General features: G+C 35.4%; 1 protein-coding gene across 1 annotated transcript in view; it reads right to left on the minus strand.

Moving 5' to 3' along the window:
• The window catches only part of TAF3 (TATA-box binding protein associated factor 3), a 294697-nt gene that overhangs the window by 59787 nt on the left and 222251 nt on the right, over positions 1-12659 (minus strand). Inside the window, exon 4 of the mRNA XM_044677792.1 lies at positions 6998-7080. Within this exon, the coding sequence (XP_044533727.1) occupies positions 6998-7080 (83 nt within the window). The remainder of the gene's footprint in view (positions 1-6997; positions 7081-12659) is intronic.

Genomic DNA, 12659 nt, shown 5'->3' on the forward strand with positions numbered 1-12659 from the left:
CTTTGGTGCAAGATATAAAAGTTAGCTTTCATCTATTTTACTGAAAGAATCAAATGATAAATAGGATAGCTTTAAGAAATTCAACTACAGTGATCTGTTAGGTGGATAATAAGAATATTTCATTTCTCATATTGAAGTGATATCCTTTTTTAAAACATCAAGATGTATTTAAAATCTGTAAAACATTTCACATTTGTACAAATCTTGCAAGTGAAAGCACATAAACATTTAATACACGAAAATATTTAATTTTCAGATTCCTATAGCTATGTAAAAGATTTTATAATCTGGAATATATGCTAGTGGACTACTTTATTTTATTTTTTTTAAAATCTTTACCTTCCTCCTTAGAATCAATACTACGTATTGGTTTCAAGGCAGAAGAGTGGTTCCCGAACTTTTTTTGGCCTACCGCCCCCTTTCCAGAAAAAATATTACTTAGAGCTCCTGGAAATCAATTTTTTTTTTAATTTTAGAAGCATAATAGGAAAGATAAATGCACCTGTGGCCATCACCACTCCCCTGGATCGTTGCAGCACCCACCAGGAGGTGGTGGTGCCGACTTTGGGAATCAGTGGGCTAGACAATGGGGGTCAAATGACTTGCCCAGGGTCACACAGCTAGGTAGTGGCCTACTTAAAAAAAATTTTTTTAACTATACCTGAAATCTATTTTTGGTAACTGAAATAAGGGAATTGAAACAAGCACTTTAGCAATACTGAAAAATATAAATAAATTCACTCAAATCAGCATCAGCATTACTATATATTACCAATGAAACCCAGGAGGAAGAATAAGAAAGAGAAATTCCATTTAAAATAACTGCAGATGTGGGATTTATTTCACCAAGACACACTAAGGAACTTAATGAGGAATCCATATATAAAGTACTCTGCAGAAATAAAAACAAACCTAATGTTAACTGCTTGTGAGTATAAGTTGAGTCAAAAATATTATATACATTAATTTACTTATGTGGTGCCATATCAAAAATTATTTTATAGCTATAAAAAAATAATAATGAAATTCATATTGAGAAACAAAGGTTAGGTATTTCAAGGATAATAATGAAAACAACTGGCAAGGAAGGGAAACCTAATAATACCAGATCTCTATGATACAAACTAGCAATTATTATAATAATAATTATTATTTTTAAAACCCTTACCTTCTGTCTTGGAACCAATACTATATATTGGTTCCAAGACAGAAGAGTGGTAAGGGCTAGGCAATGGGGGTTAAGGGACTTGCTCAGGGTCACACAGCTAGAGTGTGTCTAAGGCCAGATCTGAACCCAGGACCTCCCATCTCTGTGCCTGACTGTCAACCCACTGAGCCATCTAGCTGCCCCTGCAAACTAACACTTATTAAAATGATTTGGAACAAGTTAAAAATAAGTCTATTAGTAAATCAGATTAAGTATATAACATAGAAGCAAAAGTACACAGTAGTATAATGCTTAATAAACCCAAATATCTGGGTTACTGGGGTAGAGACTACAAGTGGTTTGGCAGAAAGTAGTTATAAACATCTCACATCATATGCCAAGATAAACTCCAAAGAGATATATGGCTGAAACATAAAATGTGACATCATGAGCAAATCAGAAGAGAAAATAAATTTTCTTTCAGATCTGCGAAGAGGTGAAGAATTTGTATGGATAGATTCAAGTAATAAAGAGGATCACAAAATAAAATGGCCAATTTTTTAAAATATAAAATTAAAAATGTTTGGTCCAACAAATCTAATGCGGTTAAAATTAGAAGGGAAATATGTAACTGGGGGGGAAATATTTAAGCAGTAAGTTTTTCTTATAAAGATCTCCAATTTAAGATATTTAAGGAATTTATTCAAATTTAAAAGACTAAGAAGCATTTCTGAATAGTAAATAGCCAAAGGAAATACATAGGCATTTTACAGAAGAAATGCAAGCTAACAATAATCATATAAAAGTGCTTCAAATCACTATCAAAGAAATTCAAATGAAAACAACTCTGAGGTTCCACTTAACACCCATAAGATTATCAAAGATGACAAAAGAGGAAAATGAGAAATATTGAAGAAACTTTGAGAAAATAAGCATTGTTGATAGAGTTGTTAATCAGTTCAGTCATTCTGAAAAGCAATTTGTAATTAAACCTAGAAAGTTGCTGAACCGTGCATATCTTTTGATCCAACAATACCAAGAATAGCCCCCAATAAGATCAAAGAAAGAGGAAAAGGACTCATATGTATAAAAATATAGCAGCTATTTTAGTGGCATATGACTATAACAGACTATTACTGTATCCTAAGAAATGAGGAAATGGACAGTTTCAGAGAAAACTTTTGGAAAGACTACAAAGATCTGATGCAGAGTGAAGTGAACAGAATCAGAATGACAATTTAAACAGTGACATTAGAGAATAAATCATCTTTAAAAGACTTAAGAATTCTGTTTAATATATTGATAAGTCCACAGGACTGATGATAAATCCTGCTTCCCACCTACCTCCAAAGAGCACTGTGATGGACTTGAAATCCAGAATGAGAGATGCATCTTTAGTCATGGCTAATATGAAGATTCATTTTGCTGGACTGTGAATATTTGCTGTGAGGTTTTTTTATTGTTATATTGTTGGAGGAGGAAATGAGAGGGGACTTTAAATACTTGCAAAAATAGGTTTAAAATAAAATTTAAAAAAGGAATATTTTAAAAATGAATAGGTTCCCACATAAGGGAACTTAATATAAAACAAATCCTCTTAGAATAAAATAAACTTTAAAACAATATTTTGTTTTTCATCACTTAGAAATCTGATAAGCACAAAGAATCATACTATCAAAATATACTTGGCTTATTAATTTACTATCTGTCCAAGAAAAAACAACTGGTGAAATCACTCAAAGATTTTATTTTATTTGCCCTTGGCTAAATACCTCACATGAAATAGTAGATTAAATCACTGACATACATTGATTTTCCAAATGAAAAAATTATCTTAATAATATACTCTTGGGGGAGGTGAGTATGAATAGTTCAACTACTCTTGCTAACAATCTGGAATTAAACAAATATCTAAAAACCATTCACACCCTACATCAACAATCCCCACAACTGGGAAAGGAGATGAAAGATGAAAACAAAGGACATATATATGTGTGTGTATATATGTATATATAAAATAAAATGAGAGCTATTTAACTGGGGATAGCTGAAAACTTGTGCATATGATTGCAATAGAATTATATAGAAATAACAAATATGAAGAATTCAGAGAAACAGGAAGATCTGCATGAACTGATCAGTGAAATAAGAAGGCAGTATATAATAAATACAAAAATGCAAAATTCAAAAATATAAATGAAAAGATAGCTTAAAGGAAGCCAAATCCTGAGCAAATGAAAAACCCACTGAAGGTCCTGAAGAACAGAAAAAAAGCCCTATTAGTATAAGGTGAGGGCCTACAAGGTCAGAATGTTGTATCCTGTCAGATGTCTTTGCCCCAAGGAAAAGTTCAGCAATGGGGAGGGGAATACTTTAAGGTATGACAGTAATCTAAAAACAAAAGGCATCAATAATTTTTTTTTAAGTGTGCATATGTTTGTAGGTAGAATCCCATTGCTATCAAGTCCTTGGGAATTCTCAGCTTTGAAAGAACTGTGAGGTTTCCAACATCACTGGCAAGCAGTGATTTACTAAAAAAATAAGAAAAAAAGTTTTGGTATAAAGAAATAAAAAAAGTAGGGGGCAGCTGGGTAGCTCAGTGGATTGAGAGCCAGGCCTAGAGACGGGAGGTCCTAGGTTCAAATCCGGCCTCAGACACTTCCCAGCTGTGTGACCCTGGGCAAGTCACTTGACCCCCATTGCCTACCCTTACCAATCTTCCACCTATAAGTCAATACACAGAAGTTAAGGGTTTAAAATTTAAAAAAAAAAAAAAAAAAAAAAAAAAGCAATGGGTATTCTTCTTGGTGTTGAAGACCAACCTTGGATGATTTTCTGTGGTATATAATCTCTGCCTTGTTTCTCTAATGACAATGATTAATCTAGAGATGGTTAAATAGTACAGAATTCTTTAAAAAGTGAGAATGTGAATTATCTGTTGAATGAATGGAATAGTTTCCCCTTTGGGAAGAAAGCCTAGTAAAGGAGATATAACATTCACAGAACTGTTGAGTACTTTTTCTGGTGTGCTGTTTTTAGAGAGGCCTACTTCATTGTTCCTTTGTCTTCCAATGAATTAACAGCTGTGGATAGTTCTTGATTTATGAAGTGAAGAGAACATTGTACACTTCAGGACCTTTCTGGAAAGAGGTCCAACACACAATAATATTTCTATTATATTTTCTAAGTCTTTCAGTGGAAATGCCTCTCAATGGCATCTCTGTATTGTCATAACCAAAAAGAAAATAGGGACAAATGCCCATACAATTTCAGCAACAACTCCTGTTTTTCTTTAATAATTTTCTTCATTTCCAATTCTAGAAGATTATGCCCTTTTCTTCCTTCCTCCCTCCCTTTCTTCCTTAAAACAAACAACAAACAAACAAACAAACAAACAAACCCTTCCTTACCTTCTGCCTTAGAACCAATACTAGTATTGGTTCTAAGACAGAAGAGCAGTAAGGATTAGGCAATGGGGGTTAAATGACTTGCTCAGGTCCACATAGCAATGAAGTGTCTAAGGCCACATTTGAACTCCCATCTCCAGGCCTGGCTCTGTCCAGTGAGTCATTTAGCTGTCCCTAAGATTGTATCCTTTGTACAAAATGTCCACAATTGAAAAGGGGACAAAGGATATCAACAAGTCATTCTCAAAGACAAATCTAAGCTAACAATAGCAATATGGGGGAAAAAAAAGCTTAAACTCATCAATAATTAGAGAAATACAAACTAAATCAGCTCTGAATACCACTTTATACTCCTCAGACTGGCAAAGTTAACACAGAAGGAAAATGATGAATGTTATAAGAGCTATAGAAAAATAGATACATTAATGATCTGTTAGTGGAAGTGTAAATTGGTTCAGTTATTCTGGAAAGTAATTTGGACTTATGCACAGAAAGTTATCAAACTATGTCTACTCTGACAAAGCAATATTACTAATGTCCTTATACTTTCAAAAGATCAATGAAAGAGGAAAATAGGCTCATATGTATATAATTTTTTAAATAGCTCTTTTTGTGGTGACAAAGAACTAGAAGCTAATGGGGTGTCTATCTTTTTATGAGTTGGCTGAGCAAATTGTGGCATATAAATGTAATAGAGTATTACTAGGTTGTAAGAAATGATTAAAGGAATCATTTCTGAGAAACTTGGGAAGACTTGTATAACTGATAAAGAGTGAAATGAATGGAACAAGGAGAACTATTTACACAAAAACAACACCATAAAGACAAATAACTTTGGAAACCTTAATTACTCTGATTGATGTAATGACCAACCAAAATTCCAGTGGACTGATAAGGAAATATGCTACCTAACACCTGATGGGGAGATGATGAACTGAGGGTGTAGAATAAGATACCTATTTTTGTACAAAAGTTAATTGGTTCTGCTTCCTTGTGCATCTTCGTTATAAAGATTTTCACCTTCCTTCTTCTTTCCTTTCAATGAGGGAAAGAAAATAGGTTTTTGTTGAAAAAAAAAATTGAATTTTTTAAACAAAAACACAAAAGAGCCTTTGACTTATGTGATCATTTTTCTTATTTTACACTATAGTACTTTGGTGATACTGGGGAAAATGAAGAGGAAGCAGTAGAAAACTGCAGAATATATTTTGGATGAAATAAACCGTTGAGAACATAAGAAGCCCAATTTTCTGCTCCCTATTCCATCCAGGTAAATTCCTGAGTCAGATTCAGGGACTCAACCAATTTTTATGGCTATAAGTTGAAGGGTACTTGAATGTCTTGGGAATCTCTACCAGTTTTTGGCTGTTTATGGATTAACCTATTCAGGTTGAAGATTTTGTCCAAGGGACACAAAATAGGGCATATGTTATATATACTAGAATAATATCTGGAATTCTACTGAAAGATTATTTGGTGTGACATCAAAGTAATGATTTTCCCTTTTTGTTTACAGTAATAACTCACATTTATATAATGATATGGTTTACAAAACATGTTTCTGACACTAAGCATGTGGAGGTTTTGCTCTTTTAAAATTACATCATGTATAAGTCTTCAAGGCTAAAAACACTAAAAGAGATGAAAGAAAGATCTCCAATTATATAATTTGAAATAAGGGCTGGTTGATTCATTGACTTAGTGGAAATCATTTAGGATAATTTAAAAACTTGAATTTACATTTTCAATTTGCTTTGTTTCTTAAATAGTCATTCAGGGTTTCAAGTATTATTTTTCATAAGAGATATCTAGTTATAGCATTATGGCTCTTTTGATCTCTCTACTACAAAAGTAAAACTATTTACAACTTGAGATAGAAATGAATCTTCTTTCTCTGTAGTGACATTATAAAATAAATCTTTGAGAAGATGTGACATTATATCTACAAGTTCATTAATTATATGGTATTTCATTCTTTAATTCAGGGGTTCTCATAACCTTTTTTTGTTATCATCTGATGAAATTTAAGAACTTTTAAGAATAAAGTTTTAAATAGCATAAAATATATATTCCAAAGGAAACCAAATAGTTTAGTAAAAATAAAGATATTAAATTTTTCCCATCTAAGTTAATGGATTCCTTAAAAATCTATCAAACCAGATTAAGAACTCCTGCTCCTTTTAAAAAGTGCTTTATATTAACCTTGAAATAGCCAAGAGCCCTATGGATCAAAATCAGCAAAAATAGCTACATATAAAGAAGCAAGTAGAATAATATAGAATTTTTAAATGAAACATATTAAGTAAAATATCAAAAAAGGATTATGTGATTGCAAATCCAAAGTTTTCATGCAATTTTAGCTAAAATTTAGAAAGGGCTTAAGTTTAAGCAACTTAAGGAAAAAATATTTTTCCTTCTTTGATTCAAAGTTCTTTGTACTTACATTTTGTCTTGGCCAGCACCTACTCGTAGTGTCAGTCGGGGAATAACTGGTGATGGAGCTGGAACAACTGGTTCTACTTTTATCTGTTCAAGAAAGTGCATTAGAAGATTAAACATAGTTTTCAATAAACATATTCTATTTTTCCCTCCCCAGTTCAAGTCTCAATTATGGCTAAATTGGGGGAGGAAGGGAATATGCATTGCCAGGCACTGTGCTAAGTGATTTACAAACATATTATTAATATGAAATTTTATATCATCTCACAATATAGTACAGAGTAGTTTTTATAGTATATAGTGCAATATCATAAAAGCTTCAGAGAAATTCAGATCATTCTAGTTATATATATATATATTTTTTACACTTTTTTTTTTAACCCTTGTACTTCGGTGTATTGTCTCATAGGTGGAAGATTGGTAAGGGTGGGCAATGGGGGTCAAGTGACTTGCCCAAGGTCACACAGCTGGGAAGTGGCTGAGGCCGGGTTTGAACCTAGGACCTCCTGTCTCTAGGCCTGACTCTCACTCCACTGAGCTACCCAGCTGCCCCTCTAATTATATTTTTAAGTGAATTCATTCCAGGTAAAGGCTTTAAGGTCACTTTGAGAAATTTTTTAAGATTTAATCCCACAATGTAAATAATTAGGTGAAATGATTTCTGCCTTTGATTTTTTGAATTTAGGTTAATGTCTTGAATATGGAAATAATTGCTAAATATAAATGGTATGTTGTACCATACAAAAGTAGCTAGTGTCATATTCAAACTCTGGGAGTTGTGAGTCTCACCTTGATTGACAGGTGAAGACAGTTGGAGATAACAGAATGTTCTGAGATGCCGTGAGGACAAGAGGAAAGGCAGTTGGCCAGAGGATATAAATACCTTGACAGCCATCTGACAGGGACCCTTGGCCTTAGACCCTTGGCCTGGGACATGGATCTGATCTGGAGCATTGACCTGTGGATCTGACCATGGGTCCTCTGATTCTCTCTGAATTCCCCCTAGATATTTAGACATCTGAACCATCACTAGATATTTAGGTATCCAGGCTGGGGTGGGAACCGGGAAGAGGAAAGGAGAAGAAGCAGAGGGAGGTAAGGGAGGTATTTCCTGACGGCTGTAGGACTGACATAACAACAGGCAATAAGAAGCTGAGAGGGATCATCAATATCTGTATCAACCGAGCAGACTGCTTTCTCTGGTTTGGCCGTGGCCAACCTGAGCCAGAGGAGGTGATGAACAAGAGCTCCAGCTTTACTGAAACAGCCTACAGTCCTGAGGGATTAGTGATCATAGTCATTGGTGACAGGGTCTCCTATCCCCAATCTGTTCCTGATTATTCTTTTCCCTTATTAACATCTATAGATAAAGTTTATTAAATACCTTCCTTAAGTGGTTATTGCATCACAACCCTTGGAGAAGGAGCAACAGTCAGATCAAAACATTATCCAAGGCTAATAGAGCCCAATATTAATAATCAATCCAATCCCAGGTGGGACCTGAAAGGGTTACCCATCCACTGACCTTTAGGGATCCTGCCTGGGCACTGTTATTGAGAAGGGCAGTTATTATAACATCCAGCTGAGTGACAGGACTCGGGTGTTCCTTGCACCAGTTATCAAGGGAAACCAAGGCACAGCTTCCCTGATTAATATACCCTATAATAACCATAATAGTAGCTAAAGATACCTTCTTTATAACACTAGATAGCACAGTGTATAAAGTATTGGTGTGTAAAACAAAAAAGATCTGAGCCCAAATTTGGTTTCAGATACTTATTAGCTGTGTGATCCTGGGAAAATCAGTTAATCTCTATCTGCCTCAGTTTCCTCAACTATAAAATTGAGATAATAATAGCACTTACCTCCCTTCGAATATTGTGAATTTCAAACGAGATAATGTTTATAAAGCACTTAGCACAGTGTCTGGAACATAGTAATCACTTAATAAATCATTGTTTCCTGACTCCTTTTCTTTCATATCTAAGTGCACAGGAGATGATTCATTCACCTCTGCTGATTTTTAATACAGAACTTACTCTTACAGTCTTAACCTGGGCTGTATTTTGCTGTGGAGTGCTTGACATAAGCTTGGATAAGACTTGACGCAACAGTTCTTTTTATTTTTAATTTTTTATCTTAAATTATAAATTTTTTTATTTGAAGATATTTTATTTTCCAAATTATATGTAATAACAATTTTAACTTAGATTTTCTGAAATTATAAGATCCAAATTTCCTACCCTCTTCTGGAGATGGTAAGCAATTTGATCTGGATTACATATATATTGTCATGTAAAACATACTTCCATATTAGTCACTGTTGTGAGAGAATACACATATAAAACCAAAATCCCAAAATTAAACAATTATTAAGTTAATATAAAAGATAGTATGCTTTGATCTGCATCTGACTCCAACAGTTCTTTCTCTGGAGGTACATAGCATTCTTTTGACATGATAATTCTAGTTGGATAGGCAACATATATATTAATTAACAATAATTAGGTTTTTTTTAAAGCTTAAAACAGACCTAATTAAGAGAGATAAACAGGGGGACTACATTATGAAAAGGTACCACAGACAATAAAGCATTACCAACACTAAATAAAAATGCGCCAAATGTTATAACACCTAAAATTTTTAAATTAATTTTTCCCCTAAATTACAAGGAAAAAAATTTTAACCTTTGTTTTAAGTTTGAGCCACATTTTCCCCCTCCCTAACTTCTTTCCTCTTTGAGACTACAAACAATCTGATATAGATTTTACATGTGTAGTAGCGTAAAACATCTTTATTAGTCTTTTGTGAAAAAGAACAAGAACAAAAAAAAAAGTGACGAAATCAAGTGAAATAGACTATATCTAAGACTGCATTCGGACTCCATCAGTTCTTTCTCTGGAGGCAGATGGTATTTTTCATCATGAGTCCTAGAGACTGCTTTGGATCACGGTACTTTTAAGAATAGCTAAGCCTGGGGGCAGCTGGGTAGCTCAGTGGATTGAGAGTCAGGCCTAGAGACGGAGGTCCTAGGTTCAAATCCAGCCTCAGACACTTCCCAGCTATGTGACCCTGGGCAAGTCACTTGACCCCCACTGCCCAGCCTTACCACTCTTCCACCAAGGAACCAATACACAGAAGATAAGGGTTTAAAAAAAATAGCTAAGCCATTCATAAATATTCATCAAATAATATTGTTGTTACTATATACAGTGTTGTCCTGGTCCTGCTCATTTCATTTTGCATTAATTCATGTAAGTCTTTCTAGGGTTATCTTAAATCATCTTTCTCATCATTTCTTATATTACAGTAGTATTCCATTACAATTATATACCACAACTTGTTCAGACATTCCCCAATTGATGGGCATCCTCTCAGTTTCCAAATCCTTGCCACCACAAAAAGAAAAATTACACATATTTTTGTATAAACATATCGTCTCCCTACCCTACTTCTTTTTAATGATTAAGTGTTCTTTAAAGAGTATCAGCTACCCAATTTGTATTAGAGGAGTTCCTGTTGGACAATGCCCATAGTCCATCAGAGAGAAATGTGTAACATGGACATATATTGTTAGAGAGAATGAGATAAATTTCTAACGTGGCTTCCGGGTTAAGATGGCGGCAGAGTAAGAAGCAGCTCTTAACCTCTCCTGACCGAAACATACAAAACTCCTCAAGGGGACATAAAAACAAGTCCAGACGAACGGAGGAACCCCACAACAGGGCACAGCGTGGAAGGTACGTGGAATCGAGACATTTCCAAGCTAAAAAGGGCTCTCACTCACTCAATCGCAGGCTGAGCAACCGCCCCACCCCCACCCCCTCCACACTCACCTATAGCTCCGAACCCAGCTAAAAAGAAATAGAGCAAGTTTGGGGCACCCATCGAGTCATCAGCAGCTCCGGGACCTGTTCCTGACAGCAGCAAGACTTAGGACCCCATTAAGTCAAAAAAAGCACGCGAAATCTGAGCGCGCGCGCCGGAGCAGGACGCTGGGCGCGCAGAGTGCTGGCTGAGTAGAGGCGTGGGTGGAGGCAGAACTAAGCCTAAGTGGGGAACCAGTGCAGACGGGTATACGACTGTGGAAGCAGCGCCCTGAGACTTGTAAAGAAACCTCCAGCAGAGGATCAAGCAAGAGGGCCCACCAGGGGGCTTGACCTTGGAAAAAACCAGAATTCAGACCTCAGGAGCCAATAGATTGGGAACAGACACTGAGCCCGAGGATAAAGCTGAGAAGCTGCTGGGCTAATGATGGCTACTCAGCATCAGCATCAGGAGGTTCAGAAGAGAAAGAATAATAACAAAAAGAAGAAGTCTTTAACACTCGACAGCTTTTACACAGAGAAAATCCAGACAACCGAGCAAACAGAGGAGGAGAACAAACAAGCATCCGGACCCTCCTCAAATAAGGAAAACTCCTCACAAGCTATGGAAGAGTTCAAAACTGAGATTCTGAGGAAAATGGAAGAGATCTGCCAAGAAAATAACAGTTTAAAAGGTAGAATCTTGCAATTGGAAAGTGAGGCTCAGAAATCAAATGAACTGATAAGCAAATTGAACACCAGAAATGACAAGATTGAAAAGGAATACCAAAAGATTATAGCCGAAAACCAAAAAATTATAGCCGATAACCAGTCCCTAAAGGCTAGAGTCGAGCAATTAGAAACCAATGATCTCTCAAGACAACAAGAACAAATAAAACAAAGTCAAAAGACTGAAAAAATAGAAGGAAATATGAAATATCTCAATGAGAGAGTGACAGACCAAGAAAACCGGTCTAGAAGAGACAATTTGAGAATAATTGGTCTCCCAGAAAACCCAGAAATTAATAGAAACCTGGACTCCGTACTAAAAGAAATTATTCAGCAAAATTGCCCTGAAGTCCTACAACAAGAGGGCAATATAGACATCGAAAGGATCCATAGAACACCCACCATATTCGACCCAGAGAAGAAATCGGTTAGAAATATTATTGCCAAATTCAAAAGCTTTCAAGCAAAAGAAAAAATCTTACAAGAAGCCAGAAAGAGACAATTCAAATATCAAGGAGCACCAATCAGGATCACACAGGATCTGGCAGCCTCCACACTAAAAGACCGTAAGGCTTGGAATACAATATTCAGAAAGGCAAGAGAGCTGGGCCTGCAACCACGGATCAACTACCCATCAAAATTGACTATATATTTCCAAGGGAAAGTATGGGCATTCAACAAAATTGAAGAATTCCAGGTATTTGCACAGAAAAGACCAGGGCTGAATGGAAAGTTTGATATCGAACCACAAAAATTGAGAGAAACCTGAAAAGGTAAATAAGTTACAGAGGGAAAAGAAAGAAAACTTGTAATTTTTAAATTTGCCTTTTTAAGGGCCTCAGTGAGATCTAATTATCTGTATTCCTATGTAGAGAAATGTTATGTTTAATTCTCTGTAGTGAACTCTATTCACTATTATAATATTCACTATTATAGTAATCAGAAGAATAATTCACAGGGTGAGGGTGGAACACTAAATAATCTAAGATGGCATGGGGGATGAGAAAGAGGGGGTAAATAGCAGGGGATACCAAGAGAAACTTGAGCGAATAAGAAAATAGAATATTTTATTACACACAAAGAGGGCATGGAAGGGAGAGGGGACAAATACTATTATAAGAAGGAGAGGAA

The sequence above is a fragment of the Gracilinanus agilis genome, chromosome 5 (assembly GCF_016433145.1).
Source record: "Gracilinanus agilis isolate LMUSP501 chromosome 5, AgileGrace, whole genome shotgun sequence".
Lineage (NCBI taxonomy): Eukaryota > Metazoa > Chordata > Mammalia > Didelphimorphia > Didelphidae > Gracilinanus > Gracilinanus agilis.